The sequence below is a fragment of the Typopeltis vanoorti genome, chromosome 2, assembly GCF_054136105.1.
Source record: "Typopeltis vanoorti isolate ZY-2024b chromosome 2, IOZ_Tvanoo_1.0, whole genome shotgun sequence".
Classification (NCBI taxonomy): domain Eukaryota; kingdom Metazoa; phylum Arthropoda; class Arachnida; order Uropygi; family Thelyphonidae; genus Typopeltis; species Typopeltis vanoorti.
Genome location: NC_143550.1, coordinates 89,087,513 through 89,104,372, shown reverse-complemented (window position 1 = coordinate 89,104,372; position 16,860 = coordinate 89,087,513). Strand labels below are relative to the sequence as shown.

The 16,860-nt window shown below is 35.6% G+C and overlaps 1 protein-coding gene across 2 annotated transcripts in view; it reads right to left on the bottom strand.

Moving 5' to 3' along the window:
- The window catches only part of LOC150109235 (uncharacterized), a 415,237-nt gene that overhangs the window by 238,312 nt on the left and 160,065 nt on the right, over positions 1-16,860 (bottom strand). For both annotated transcript variants that reach the window (XM_090406508.1, XM_090406517.1), the window contains exons 7-8: positions 10,809-10,958; positions 6,638-6,796 (exon numbers count right to left, since the gene is read on the bottom strand). In XM_090406508.1, the coding sequence (XP_090262634.1) occupies positions 6,638-6,796; positions 10,809-10,958 (309 nt within the window). The remainder of the gene's footprint in view (positions 1-6,637; positions 6,797-10,808; positions 10,959-16,860) is intronic.

The window sequence follows — 16,860 nt, the reverse complement described above, 5'->3', positions numbered from 1 at the left end:
AAAGTCAGTTTTCATACCACTACATAAGAAGGGAGATACAAAAGATTGCAAAAACTAATTTAAGATTTTATTGAAGATCATGTTAAATAGAATTGAGGCCAAAGTTGGGGCAGGGATGCCTGAGGAACAAACAGGTTTTAGGAAAGTTAGGGTACCAGAGATCAGATCCTTTGACTTGACAGATAATCAAATATAAAGTTATTTATCAAAAATGACCTAGACATTAGTAATATTCAAGAATGTTTAATCAGAATTAATTTATGATGGTATGGTCCCTTAACAGAATGAAAGATGAAAAATTAGAATAATGGGAGTTAAAGCAAAAAATGGCCCCCTCAAAAAAAAAAAAAAAAAAAAAGTTAAGAAAATTAAAATAAAGTTTTTTTGATAGATATTTAACTGTTTTGGTGTAATGAATGTTTTAAAAGATGAAAAGGAAGTTGATGAAATCGGATACCTGACAAATATGACAAGTCTGGAAAAAATGTTGAAAGTGAAAGGAACCTAACATTGAAATATCATGCATCACTTGAAGGTACACACACCTAAAACTGATGCTAATGATTAAAAAGAATGAGCAAGTTTCCTGAATTTCTACCTCTTACTAAATTCTGTATCATATTTTCCATTATGCCTAAATCATCATCATTTCCTTTCCTTTTTTATCTTTAAACTGTATTCCTTTTATTTTAACCTTCTTAATTAACTTTTCTTGCTACTTAGTCTTATCAAATCTCTTTTCCTTTCAACATAGAATGATAAGAAAATAATTAATATTTATTAACTTATTAGTTGATATTTCACTGGTATTGCATTCAGCATTCAGCATTCCATCAAGCATTCAGCATTTTGATCTTTGTCCACCAATAAGAACTGTTCTTGTGCTCTGAAGATATAATATATCTGAAGATATCTGAAGATATAATCAGTTAATAAATATAATTATTTTATTATCATTTTGTGTTGTAATCAATACCATTAAAATAAAGTAACGTGTACTCCCAACACATAAGCCTTTCCACTCGTTATCAAATATCTTCAGTTGTGCCTTTTCTTGAAAGCAGAATTTCATGCACATGTTCTAACTAAAAATTTAGAATTGCAACTTTCCTTTTATTTATTTTTAATTTTATAATAAATAATAAAATACCAGCCTGGTTAGCCATGTGGCATACTAGCTCTCCATCCAGCAGGCTGCAGATTAAAATCCTGCTATGGGCATTCATATTTGTGACTATCCTTAGATAGGAGATGAAGTTGATCCCCCAATTTTAGACTACCTCTCTGTCTAATGAATGCATGAAGTGGCTTTAAAAAGTTCCATGTTTGGTCTTTAGAGCAGGGATTCCATACCATGTAAAAAATAAAGATACAAAAAATAATAATAAAAACGTATTGATTTTTATGGCTATTTTGCTTATTTTTGTTTAGAAGGTACCCCTTTTATGATGTTATTGGCTTTTTACTCAATTTTTAGGGCATTACTGATGTTTTATAGATATAGATATATGAAGAATAGAAAGGAATAATTTTGGACATAACTTTGTAGGATGTTCCTGGTTGTCATCTTATTGAGTGGCATACAGTGTATGGTGATATTATTGAAGAATGGCTGAAAGGAAGGGGGGAGAGGGTTTGGAGATAGAGAGAGAGAGATGTGGGAAAATTGCGGGTAAGACACGATGTATATGAAAGCCAGGTTTGTAAGGATAAGTGGTGAATTCTTTGGGAAGAAGGTGAAAGATAGAAATTTTATGGGGAAAGGAGAAGGATGGAATATGATGAAACAAGATTAGGGATGGAAGTAATGTGGTGTGAGCTGTTTTGACTGTTTCTCATCTTTAGAGCTCATGGGAAAAGTGGAGGCTATGTCATTTCGGCTTAGTGTTTTTGGGTGTATCTGTGTTGTTTTCTATTGGTGGAGACAAAAACACCAAGCCGGCATGACATGGTCTCCACTTTTCTCATGTGATCCGAAGATGCCACACAGTTGAAATGGCTCACACTTCCATTACTCCCACCCCTAATCTTGTTTCATCATATTCTATCCCATTCCTTTCCTCATAAAATTTCTATGTTTAACCTTCTTCCCAAAGAATTCACTGCCCACGATTAAAATCTGGGTTTTTAAATTTCACATACCTTGTATCTTATCCCCAATTCTCCCACATCTCTCTGTCTCCACATTTTAAATCCCCACTTCCTTTCACTCATCCTTCAGTAATATTGCCATATGCTAGTTTGTAATTTTCCAGAGGTTGTCCAAATTTGCTAAGAGCTTGTATACAGAATGAAGAAGATGAGGATAATATTATTTATGAAGGCTAAAATGGATTTGTTAAGTGACATTTTTTGTTTTAATAATCTAGTGGTCTTTTATAATAAAGTAACAAGAGCAGTGGATGAGGGAAACGTGTATAGTGTTATTTTTATCAATTTTGCAAAGGCATGTGATAGGCTGTTTCACAATAAGCTGATGTTTAAAGTGCAAAGTATGCAACTGGATATTGGGTTAGTGGAATGGATTACGTATTGGCTTTCTGTTAGATATCAGAGAGTGTTGTGTTTGGGAAGCAGTGTTGAAGAATTAGGGAGAGGTTCTCAAGAGGGGTTCTCACAGGGTTCAATACCAGGACCATTACTGTTTGGTCTTTATGTCAATGGTAATGTCATCTGATTACAAGTAGGCTTTCAACTGTAGATGGAAAGGAAAAGTGAATGGGAATATTGATTCATATCATATCATATCATATCATATCATATTAGTTCAATGCAAGTAAATATAAGGTTTTGAAATTTGGGATACACATATGGGAATAGAGTGACTGATGCAGAGGACATAGTGGAATTGTTCAATGAACACTTTATTGGGATATTTCATCCTGGAGGAGTAAATTTTAACACTAGAGGAATAGGGCAGGTTCAAAGTTTAGAGGTGCAGGAGGAGAGCTTGTTCCAAATACTGAGTACTCTGGATGTCAGTAAAGCTGTGAGACTGATGGTATTTCACCATGAGTTTTGAGAGAATCTGCTAAGGAACTGACAGGTGCAGGAGGAGAGCATGTTCCAAATACTGAGTACCCTGGATGTCAGTAAAGCTGTGGGACTGATGGTATTTCACCATGAGTTTTGAGAGAATGTGCTAAGGAACTGACACCTCCTTTGACCTGGTTTTTCAATGAAAGTCTGGTTATGGGAAAGGTGCCCAGGGAATGGAAGGAAGGTAGTGCCATTGCATAAGGGCGGTAGCAGACTGGAAGTGTCTAATTATAGGCAAGTTTGTGTGTCATCAGTAGTTATTAAGATCTTGGAGAAATTAGTCAGGGACCGTATACAACATTGGGTAGATGAGAGTAATGTTATCTGTGAGAGATAACATGGATTTGTGAGGGGATGCAATTGTTTTAGTAATATCATATCAGTTTATGATATGATATTAGCCTTTTATAATAAAGTTACAAGAGCAGTAGATGAGGGAAAGGCATATACTGCCATTTTCTTGAATTTAGAGAAGGCATTTGACAGGGGTGCCACATGATAAGCCGATATTGAAGTTGTAGCACATGGGTTTGGATGTCAGGTTGGTCAACTAGATTCAGGATTCGCTATCCGATAGGTATCAGAAAGTTGTGTATGGTGGGGCAGTTTCAAGGGGTCAGAGAGTTACAAGAAGGGTCCCACAGGGATCAGTACGGAGACCTATATTGTTTGACCTTTATATCAATGACATTGTCAGTGGATTGCAGGGGTATATTCAGTTGTTTGCAGATTATGTGATGCTGGGAAGGGTTATTAGTAATAGTGCAGATGTGGTAGTCCTGCAAGAGGATTTGAATAAGCTGGAAAGATGGGCAAATGAATGTGGGTATCGGTTTAATGCAGCAAAATGTAAGGTCTTGAGGTTTGGGATCCTGCATACTCTATTGGAGGAGCTATACTGGAGGAAGTAGGGGAGAGAGGAGATCTGGGGTTGATGATTGACAGAAACCTGAAATTCAGGGTACATATTGCAAAGGTGGCGAAGGTAACACAGAAGATTGATGCAATAATGAGAAGGACACTGACCTGCAGAGATAAAAGAGTTATCATTCCGCTGTATAAGACCCTGATCAGACCACACTTAGGCTATTGTTCTCAGATTTGGTCCCCAGAATTTGAAGGGGATAAATTAACTGTGGAAAGGGTACAAAGGCGATAACAAAGACAGTTTAAGGACTTTACAATGTTAGCTATGAGGATCAGCTGAGGGAATGTGGACTGCAGAGTTTAGTGGATAGAAGAAGGAGAGGTGATATGATTGAGACTTTTAAACTGTTGAGAGGTGGTTACAGCATTGGGGAGTTCTTTTGCTAGGTTGAACAGCGGGAAGGAGTGATGATAAGGGGGCCATCCTTGGAAGTTACGAAAGGAAACTGTGAGCAAGAGGGTGAGGAGTGGTTTCTTTTCATGGAGAGTGGTTGAACCATGGAATGTATTGCCTGATAGAGTGGTGAGATCGAGAACGGTCAATGAGTTTAAGGAGTGGTATGATAGACTTTGTGTTTCCTAGGAAGGACCTCCTGCCGTAAGTCTTTTGACTCCTTGGAGGCCTAAATAATAATAGTAATAATAAATATTGGAGTATCATCAATCTAACAGATAAGCTTAGGTGCTGATGGTTATTCATGACTTATTTTTAATGGTATTAACAACACCAAGCAAACTATTTTAAAACAAGATGTTTTAACTTGCTTATATTTCGCTGAATTTCAAATTGGCATCATCAGAGCACAACACAGCATGTATACGCGACAGTAAGTAAGTGAAACAATACAATTGTAATGGACAAAATATCTAAAGTCCTATTTTGGCATCCTCTAATGCTGTAAAATAAAATCACAGTTATATGGGTGTTGCTCTTAAGATAACAGTCTCCCAAATTTTTGACAAATTAATGCAGCCATATTTGTTCAGCTTAGGAGAATTCTTCATAGCCTTGGCTGACTCAAAAAATAATCTTTTGGATCTAATGACTTCTAAATAACACATTAGTTTTCTTCCATCTAATCCTGTGTGGAAGGGTGTCCAAAGTGTGGTCTGCCAGTCCTGATTTGCCACAATAATGCTAGCAAAGGTATTTTTTATGTCCTTCCAGGCAGATGTTAACAGATCTTCCTGTCTGCCCATAGTGGGCCAAGTCACAATAGTCACAAGTAACTTCATACACTCCAGGTTGTGTTAGAGGGTGAAGTTTATCCTTAGGTCAGCAGATCAGAGTTGCTAATTTAACATGAGATTTGAATGTGGTGCAAAGGCTATGTTTCATTAGTATTTTGGTATCTTTTCTGATGTACCTCTGCCATATGGGATAGAAATGGTAATGTTGTGTACCTGTGTATTAGAGGAGGGAGAAGTAATGGCACTATGCAGTATTTTATCTATTTTGTAGGATCGGCACAGTTCATTTGGTATTGTTAATACCATTAAAAATAAGTCATGAATAACCATCAGCACCTAAGCTTATCTGTTAGATTGATGATACTCCAATATGTTATTATTACTATTATTATTTAGGCCTCTGTTATTACTATTATTATTTAGACTGATGATGCCGATTTGAAATTCAGCAAAATATAAGCAAGCTAAAACATCTTGTTTTAAAATAGTTTGCTTGGTGTTGTTAATACCATTAACAACTTGGTGTTGTTAATACCATTAAAAATAAGTCATGAATAACCATCATGACTTATTTTTAACATCATGTTATTACTATTATTATTTAGACTGATGATGCCGATTTGAAATTCAGCAAAATATAAGCAAGTTAAAACATCTTGTTTTAAAATAGTTTGCTTGGTGTTGTTAATACCATTAACAACTTGGTGTTGTTAATACCATTAAAAATAAGTCATGAATAACCATCAGCACCTAAGCTTATCTGTTAGATTGATGATACTCCACAATTATTCAAAAACTTGATTGTAGATAGAACCCACACTATTTCAGACAATAATATATTAGAGTTAGAACTGAGATGGTGGCAGGTGTCTGACATACTCTCCTCACCAGATGCCATTTTAAATCATAGTTTAAGCCAGCTATTTCTGATTGACTAATGGTGAGGAAGTGACTGTCTCCCAGTCTCCAAAAGTTAGATAGGTCTAAAACAACCTCGCCTGCTGCCTTTGAGGAATAAAAGGCATTATCAGATTTGGTGGATAGTGGAGCAGAGGACATACTGCAAAGATTGCAAAGAAAACACAGAATGTTGTTGCAGTACTGAGGAGGACACTGACCAGCAGAGACAAAAGGATGGTAATTCTATTCCATAAAGCCTTGATCAGGCCACATCTAAATTATTAGATCTGAAGGGGATGAAATAATTGAGGAGAGGATATAGAGGCAGATTATAGTAATGATATTGTGACTGCAGAATAGGAGAAAAAAGGGTGGGGGATAAATTAAGGCAGACTGAGAGGTTCTGATTTGTAAAAAAGTCTGGTAGAATGATGACAAAGAGATGATATGATTGATGTTAGATTCAACTTTATTTTAAACTAAAATATAGCATACACTTCTAGGTTAAAACAGGTTTCAGGAAAACAAATTTTAAGAGGTGATGAGAAATATTAAACAAGATAGTTTTCCATTTCATTACCTATGCAACTTTCTGCAGTGCCAGCAACAGAAGGAGACAGCTTATACCCAGGAGGACATTTTGGATGTATTTGTAAGACACACTGGTAACTTCCTATTGTATTTACACACACTTGACCCACCTGGCAGGAATGCAGGACTTCAGAACATTCATCAGTATCTTAAAAAAATGAAATTTAAAAATGAGTGATAAAGTACTGTATATGTTGACTGGATTTTTGCAATATAATGATCAGTTTAAGCAAGTGATGATTACATTTTTTTTTCCCACCAAATAATGAATTAAAGAAAAATATATTATATTTCTCTTTGCAGTCATGCACTTCCATTTATACCTAAAAGCAGAAAAGACAAAAATTATCAATTTATTCCCATAACTTATATAATAACAATATGATGATTGACAAAGCATAACTCCTCACATAGCAGATGGATTACCTTACAGGATGGAGATGGGAATCAGGTGACCAAACTTACATAGCTGAACTATTTAATAATCACTTTATTAGTGTTTCATCCTGGTACAGCAGGCTATATTTCTAGTGATGAAGTGTTAGAAGTGAAGGAAAAGAATATATTCTAAATACTGAGTATGCTAAATGTTAATAAAGTTGGGTGGGGGGGGGAATAGATGGAATTTCACCACGTGTTTTACAGCAATGTCCATGGCACCGACTGTACCATTAGCGTGGCTGTTTAATGAAAGTCTTGCAATGGGACAGGTTCCTGGAGAATGGAAGGAGGGTAAGCAAGTACCATCACATTATGGTGGCAGAAGAATGGAGGTATCAAACTATAGGTCTGTTTGTATTTCTTCTGTAGTTGTTAAGATTTTGGAGAAATTAATAAGAGATCATATACAGAATTGGGTAGATGAGGGCAATGTTATTTATACAGGCCAGCATGGATCTGTTAAAGGGCATTCTTCTTTTAGTAATCTCTCTCTCTCTCTATGTTCACTGGGCAACTACAGATGCCGTATGGTCACTCCCATGCTTGATGATGTTAAACACCAGGCCTCACCATGTGGTCCTGTTGTTTGCTTTTCTGGCAGCCTCAACTCTCTGAAGATCAATAATTCCACACATGCCATCCATCCATCTCATTGATGGTCTACCCCTGCCTCTTTTTTCAGGAACTTTACCTTCTATTACTGTTCTGAGAAGTCCTCCTTCCATCCTTTCTATGTGTCCAAAATATTTTAACTTTCTTCTGTCAAGCTCCTTAAGGAGCTTGACAGAAGAAAATTCTTAAAGTTCTAACTAATCTTTTCTAACACCCATTCATTTGTATGCCTTTCAGTATATGATATCCTCAACAGCCTTCTGTAACACCACATCTCAAAAGCAGATATCCGTTTCTTATCTGACTTCTTTAGGTTCCAAGTCTCACATCCATAAGTCGCTGTTGGAAAAACAACTGAATCTAAAATCCTCAACTTTGTTCCCATGGAGATAGATCCATCCTTCCAGATTTTAGACATGTCTTTGAGTGTTCTTTTAGCCATTCCTAACCTTTTTCTGACATCTTCTGAACAGCAATTCTTCACATTAATAATGGATCCCAGGTACTCAAACTTGCTGACTTCCTCAATTCTTTCTCCATTAAGATACACTTGTTTCTTAAGAGCTTCTCTGTTTGTTTTTCCTTTGAGAACAATGATCTTTGTCTTCCTAGAATTGAGCTGAAGTCCTCTGTTATTACTGATCTTGTTAACTTTGTCAAGAATTAGTCCTAGTTCTTCCATGTCATTACAAAGGAGTACTGTATCATCAGCGTACCTCAGATTACTGATCAATCTACCTCCTATCATAATTCCTGTCCTGAGCTCATCCAATGCTTCACGCATAATGTCCTCTGCATATATATTAAACAAGTGAGGAGAAAGTAAACATCCTTGCCTAACTCCTTTTCCAACTTGAAGCCAGTCACGTCAATCCAACACCTGTTCTTACCATGGCTTACAGTCAAAAGCTTTAGAGTAGTCTAAGAAACACATTACCAGAGGGAGTCTGAATTCTTTATATTTTTCTATGATCTGTCTAAGGCAAAGGATCTGATCTCTGGTGCCCCTACCTTTCCTAAAACCTGCTTGTTCCACAGGCATCTCTGCCTCAACTTTGGCCTCAATCCTATTTAGCATGATCTTTAATAAAATTTTGCTTGCATGAGATATCAAACTAATAGTTCTATAATTCTTGCATGCCTTCTTATCACCTTTCTTGTGTAGTGGTATGAAAACTAACTTCTTCCAGTCTCTAGGCCATGATCCTGTCTCCCATCCTTGTAATCAATCTATGAAATGCTCTTATCCCTCCATCCCCTGTGGCCTTAATTAACTCTGCTGGGATTTCATCTATTTTTATTAATCTGGTAACTTTTTTTTTTTTTTTTTCACAATGATAAAGTTTATTATTCTCATCACATACAGTCTGGTCACCTGGATTTCTTGAGAGATGAGGAAGTAGTAGAGAGAATCCAGAGGTAAGTCATCAAGATGGTGGGTGGTCTGTGGAATGCTCCCAATGAGGATAGATTGAGGGTTTGTGGGTTGCAGAAGTTGGTTGACAGGCAAAAGGGGGAATATGATAGAAACATTTAAGTTATTGAATGGGTTTTCTAAAACTGATGCAGGGGAAATATTTCCACACTTGCCTATGGGGGCAGAACAAGAAATCATCCCTGGAAGTTGAGAAAGAGTAGGTTAGTAAGGATGTTAGGACTATATTTTTCTATTGGATAGTGGCGAACAAATGGAATGGATTGCCAGAGACAGTACTGAGCACTTTCTCTGTTACTTAGTTCAAGGAGAGGTATGATAGATATTGTGGAGGTGCCCATACAATAATAATAATAATAAAATCCTTTTTCTTATGTGACGAGTCAGGGAGAAGGGAAGATCATATCTCATGGACTCTGCTTTATGCATCCCTAGGATAAGATGAAAAGTACAGTGATTCAATGCATTCATATTGTTGGGATTGCACATTAACATTCTTTATAATAAATAATGTGTGTGTGTCTGTGTGTGTACATATATATTATTATTATTACTATGGGCAACTCCAAGGAGTCCTTAGACTCATCGAGGGAGACCCTAAACATCATGTCTACAACTATTCAGCTTCCACACAGTATCTATCATACCTTGTCTTGAACCCACTCACAGTCATGGCACCCACAACAGACTCTGGCAACTTATTCCACTCATTCACCACTCTCCATGCAAAAAACCTAGTTCTAACACCTTTGCTAACCACACTCTTGCCCAGTTTCCATGGATGGCTCCTAGTCCTCCCACCACCAGACCTGTTCTGAAAAATATCCTCTGAATTAATCTTATAGATACCCTTCAGTAATTTGAATGTCTCAATCATATCACCTCCTCTTCCGCCTATCAACCAATGTCTGCAACCCACAAATCTTCAGCCTGTTCTCATAAGGTTCATTCCGTAAACCTGCTATCATCTTGGTCACTCTCCCTCCTCCCCATCAAGAAGAAACCCTCACGCCCAGATCTGGGCACAGTAGTCAAGATGGGGTCTTATCAAGGCTCGATACAGAGGAACAATAACTTGCTTGTCTCACTCATCAAAGTATTCTTCAGTAACTAAGTGATTTGATGAGCTGATTTAGCCACTTTTGCAATGTGTCCCCTAAACTTCAACTCCCTATCCACCAATACCCCGAAATCCCTGGCTTCGTCAATCTCCTGGAGTACAGGTCCACCAATGGGGTATACTGCTGCTAATCTTTTAACCCAAAAATGCATAACCTTACACTTTTCCACATTAAATTGACATCCATTCTCCTTAGCCCAGTCCTCCAAACTATCCAAATCATCCTGCAAAATTTTGACATCCTGTGCACTCACTATTGCTCTACCCAACTTTGCATCATCAGCAAACAAATGAATAGTTCCTCTCAGATCCTTTCTGATATCATTAATGAACAAATTAAATAGTAGTGGTCCAAGAACAGAACCCTGTGGCACACCACTAGTCACAGGCCATCTTTTGGACTCTACTCCTGAATAAACTACTCTCTGATATCTCTCTATCAACCACCCTCCTATCCATCCCTATATGATTTTCTGTTGTATTTTCTGAAAATTTTCTGTTGTATAGTCATATATATATATATATATATATATATATATATGAAAAATTTACCTTCGCAAATGGATTGTACACTATTCCACTTATAACCAGTTGAGCACTTTTCAGAAGATTGCAACTCACAAATATAGCCTCCATGAGTATTAAAACATATTTCTTTATAATGATCACAATCATCTATCTTCTCCATACATTCATCGACATCTAATATTTAAAAAAATTCAAATATTATAACATCATAATTATTACTTGATATTAAATTACTCAATTTTAGAGAATTAAAAGATTTGTATAGTTTAAAATCAATTAAAATATTGCAAGCATGAACTTTTATTTTCTCAAATACCAAACAATAATAATTTTTAATAGTCTTAAAATGATGGGTCAGCATGACAAAATTAATAATTTGATGTACAAGCTGCAGAGGATGGGAATTGTTGTGTCGGAAAAAGTGATGAGTCATCCCTTTTTCCCACTCAACATTACATTACCTCAGAAGGAAGGGATAAGGACATGCTTATGACTCCTGATGGGAAATGTACCGAATAATGTCCCATGAAAATGTAAATAACCAGATGTGTAAATTCTAAACAGTTAAGATAGCCCATATGTTTATTGAGATAGTAATTGTGAATGAATTAAAGTAGAAAGTCATGTAGTATTAACAAATAAATATGTATAAGCTAAGTACAAGTTTAAGGCATGTAAAGACAGTTTGTAGCCACAGCGTCCAATCGGCAGCTACTGGATGCGTGACGACACTGCCAAGTGAGGGAGCTGTTTCGGAGTATAAAAGTTTCAGCGGGAGTTCGAATCGCTCTCTTATCTCTCATCACTTGTGTCTCGCCTCTGAGTTTCGTCAGCACCAACTTTCCCATAGGAGAGCTATGTAGAGCTTGCCGCCACATGTAGCAAGAAATTTCCCCTTGCTATGCACGTTACATCGGTCAAAGCTGCAACTACAATGTGTTCAAACACATTAGGAGAAAGAGCCGCTGATGAAATCCACATCAGCGTACAGATCTGTGCATGAGTGCTTTCGGTTCATGTAGAACAAAGGAACAAAGCCGCCATCAGAGGAGGTACAGTGAACAGATCAGAATACCTAGTCAAAGCAAGAATGGTAAGCGAAGATTTTCTTATATTAATGTAGGCTTAAACTATCCATGGAAAAAAAGAAACAGAAGTTAAGAACATACACTATTTACGTGTTGAGCCATAGGAACAGTCTGCAATTTGGACACTTCTGCCTACTGTTAAGAAGAAAACATATTAGGCTCCAGCCGAACAGGAGGCCGAGCTTCGGACTGTTTAAGTGATTTAAGAAAAGTAATGTCATATGATCAGAAATAGTTAAGTGTTAATAGATATTTTGGGGGAGAGAATTAAGCAGAAATAAGTACTATTGCCCTAGAGAATTACATGTCAGATTTATTGAATTGTCTAGTGTTTATATGTAATGTTTCATGTATGATATTATCAGGTAACTTGATTGTGAGAGTCTGAGGATAGATATATGTACAGAAGTGAGGAATTTATGCCCCGTAAGAGATTATAGTACAGAAGTTTAAATGTGTTTAATTAAGTAAGGGGAACCCAGACTCTTTTAAGGTTAAGAATTTAAATAACATGTATACTTGTCTTTGTGAAATAATAAATGTGTTTCTTTTTACATAATCAATTGAGTTTGTCATATCTTCTGCGGATTTGAATTACCGTTTAGAAAATTTTGTACCTTGCATTTAAGGGGGAAACCAATAGTGATATGTGAATAGGGACCACGATTGCATACATACCTTGACATTTTCGTTAAGTATTATTGGATATTGTATCAGAATTTAGTTGCTGGCTGGTGCAGTCTTTAATCTATACAAATTTGTCGGCAACCAAATATCTGATAATAAGAGATACAAAACTTAGAGTTAAAGAAAGTAAAGACAAATAAAGATATTAAAGATTAAAGATAAAACAAAAAAAAAAAAAAAAAGGGGACATAACAGAATAAATAGTATATTGGTTAGATTGGTGACTGGCTCTCTGAACGATACTAGTCAGTTGTGTATGATAGAGCAACATCTCAAAAAATGAGGGTAACTAGTGATGTGCCCCAGGATTTTGTTATTGAGCAATTGCTGTTTAGCTTGTTTGTAAATAATGTATCATAGACTGAGTGGGGATCTTCAGTTGTTTGCTGATGATGCAAAGTTAGGGAGAATTATCAGTAGCACTACTGATGTTAATTCCTTGCAGTACATAAAAAAACATGATTTTTGAGGAGTTACATTTTTATCTTTTGTATGCTTTATAGCAGTGTTTCTCAACCTGTGGTCTGCGACGATAGGACAAGTGGTCCGCAGGAAGATTTAAATTAATTAAATAAATATTTTTTTTAATTATCCAAATAAAACAAATTAAAATTGAATAAGTAAGTAAAAATTACTGAAATAATATGGATATTAAAAACCAACAAATAGTAGCAAAATAATGAGTAATAAAAGAGGGGTGAAGTGAACAACAACAACATACTTTAATGCTTCTGCCTTCCCTTGCTGTTTTGTCAGAAATAAAGTAAACGTGTTATCCACATTTCAACCAATTGTTTGTTGTTTATTGATTCTTATTATTGAAGGTTTCTCCTCCTTCAACCAAGGCTCAGTATATCTTCAGAAGTGCTAAGTGATACTTGGACAAAGTGTGTCATGAGTTAACCCCAGTATTTATATATTTTTTGGAAACGTTTTTTAATAATGGAAAAGTGCTTAGAACTAGGACTTTGAAAAGAAAAGCAAATGAAACAGGTGATGCTAACTCTAATTGTGATACATGTGTTGTAATGGCGAGTAAATCTGATACTATTCGAGTAGAAGAAACATGCAGTTCAAAGAAAAAATACAGTAGGAAATATAACAGTTCATATTTGGAATTCGGGTTTAATTGGTGTGGAGATGAAAGTGAACAGAAACTTCAATATGATTTGTGCTGTGAAGTGTTGTTAAACGAGTGCATGAAACCTGTGAAACTCCGACGACATTTAGAAACTAAACATTGTGATATGAAAAATAAGCCAATTGAATTTTTCAGTGACGATTAGGGACATTAAATCATGGGAAAGATATAGTTTCAGCCATGGGTTCCATTAATAGCAAGGCATTGAAGCATCCTATCTCTTAAGTTTGCGCATAGTGGGAACAGGGAAACCTCATTCTATCGGGGAAAATTTGCTACTTCCAGCTATAAAAGACGTGGTAAAAACTATGTTTGGCAATAAGTTACTAAAAGATGTTGATTTGATTCCTCTTTCAAATGACACTATCGGTCGCAGAATTAATGATATGGCAGGTGATCTAGAATCTCAGTTAATCGAAGGAGTTAAGAAGAGTCCTTATTATGGGTTACAAATAGACAAGACTATTGATGTTACAGATGATGCGCAGTTAATATACTATGTAAGATATGCACATCATAACAACATTCATGATGATATTCTGTTTTGTAGAACTTTGCCATCCCGAACAACTGCAGAAGAAATATTTCACACTCTCAATAACTACATAATACACAAAGGGATCCAGTGGGAAAAATGTATGGGCTTCTGTTCAGATGGAGTTTGTGCCCTTACAGGCAGGCATAGTGGAGTTGTTCCTAAGGTGAAGAAAGTAGCTCCGGATATGAATTGGGTGCATTGTTTCATACATAGGGAAGCATTAGCCTCCAAAGGAATGCCACCAGAATTTAAAACTGTGCTATACAACGCTGTGAAGCTAGTTAATTTTATTAATGCTTGACCGTTAAATAATAGGTTATTTTTAGTACTCTGTGATGAAATGGGCAATGAATATATACAACTTTTGCTTCATTCTGAAATTTGCTCACTTTCCAGGGGAAGAATTGAAATAACAAGGTTATTTCAATTAAGGCACAAATTTTGATGGTTTGTAAATTTAAGTAATTCTGATTTTGCATCACTCCTTGTTGCATGGTTATCAACATTGTCCTATCTTTCAGACATTTTTTCGAAATTAAATGAACTAAATCTCTCCCTTCAGGGAAATTCTTTAACTTTTCTTGATGCCTATGACAAAATAAAGGCATTTGAGAAAAAACTGGTGTTATGGATTACTTATGTAAAAGACAGGCAATTTGTACCTTTTCCAACATTGGAATCCGTTTTAGTGGAAAATTATATTTTTGTTGATTCTGATTTCCTGGAAGGGTTTCTGACCACCTTGAAACACTGAAACAGAACTTTGAAATATATTTTCTGAATAACTTTTTGCAGAAATTTATAAGCCGCCGTAGCGCAATTGGAAGAACAGTGGAACATTGTGCCCTTCGATTGGAAAAGACTTGGGTTCAATTCTTGTCGTGATGAGGGGAATCCTTATATGGGCTTTTTCAATTGAAGGTGAGTTAGCCGATCTCATACGGTGGTAGCAGGGTTTTTTCTCCTGGAAACTCAGGTTTTACATCCTGCTTACAAACAAATCAGCCTTCAAAACATACTCAATTTACAGACAAAAAAAAAATACTGTTATTGGTGATGACAAGGGACAGATGGTGTTGATTGTCATAGTTGGAGAATTAAGTAATAGTGGATAGGATGAGATGTATTTAGCAAAGTAGGGTAGTGTGCCTTCCCACTATTACATAATACTCCTTGGAGGTTTCATGTAATAATAATAATAAGAAGAAGAAATTTCTGTGGGTTCGCGATCCATTTTAGGCTTACATTCACGAGAACGACTTTTTATTATCGAAAAAAGAACAGCTAATTAAGCTTTCAAGTGACAGTGGGCTTAAAATGCAATTCTGTGATCTTGGTTTGGCTCGAATCTGGATCTCACCTTCAGTGAGAAGTGACCTTCCTGAATTAACTGAAGCATTGAAAATCATCATGCAGTTTTCTACAACCTATCTTTGTGAGAAAGGATTTTCATAGCTCCTTCAAATAATAACAAAATACAGAAATCGTCTTAGTGTGTGTGTCGATCTTCGACTGAAGTTGATCTATATTGAGCCAGATATCCAGCAACTCTGCAAAGGTCGAGAAGCTCAACCATCTCATTAAAAGTAAGTAGTAACATAATTATATCATATTATTTATTTAATAAAAAAATTTTGTTCTATCTTTCAGGCATTTTTTCGAAATTAAATGAACTAAATCTCTCCCTTCTGGGAAATTTTTTACAATGAATAAGAAATTCTCAACAAATAAAATTATTTGTTTAATAAAAATTAAAACTTTGTTCATGATGATACACTTTTAATCGTTTACTTCCAATTTAATCAATTATGTTTCCATATGTATTCAAAACATGCTTTTAGATTTATTATGTTATAAATGGCACAGTTTTTTCCAAATGTTGGTAATCCCCACATAGGATTTTAAAAAAATTACATAACTTAGTAGTCCGTAGAATTGTTTTAGGCATTTTACTGGTCCTTGGGCTTAGAAAGGTTGAGAAACACTGCTTTATAGGAATCTACAAACCTCACTCACAAAAATCTCAGTTTCTTAGTAATTTAGATGGAAAATGTGGATGGATTTTTATCCTTCTTGTTAAGGCTTTGTTTGCAAATTTCATTCACCAGTCAATAATGATGTGCTGTACAAATTCTGACATCAGTCAATATAAGCTGTACAAATTCTGACAAGTGTTATTGCAGATATTCTGGGTTTCTATTTTGAACTCTTTTCTAGAAAACACTAATATATTCAATGATAATGTCATCAGTGAATGCTTTAGACACTCACCTGACAACAAAAACTGCTATCAGTCAGAGTAACTCTATTGGAGAAAAAAATAATAATAAATGAAAACATGGGCTTTTGAGAGTTTTATATTTTAAATATTACAATACTAAGATACCCAGATACTGGATATTATGTACACTTCATAAGACATCACAAAGGCTTTTTTTTTACATCTGAAGTTTTAATGAACTGTAACACAACAACACAAACTTGTGTTGATAAATTAGTACTGTCTTGTTTTAATGAATTTTTTATTTTTGGACACTCATTATAATGAATTAGTGTCTATACAAAAGAAGAAATTCATACAAGAAACATGTTCAATCTGTTCCTTGCACAGAGATGGGCCAA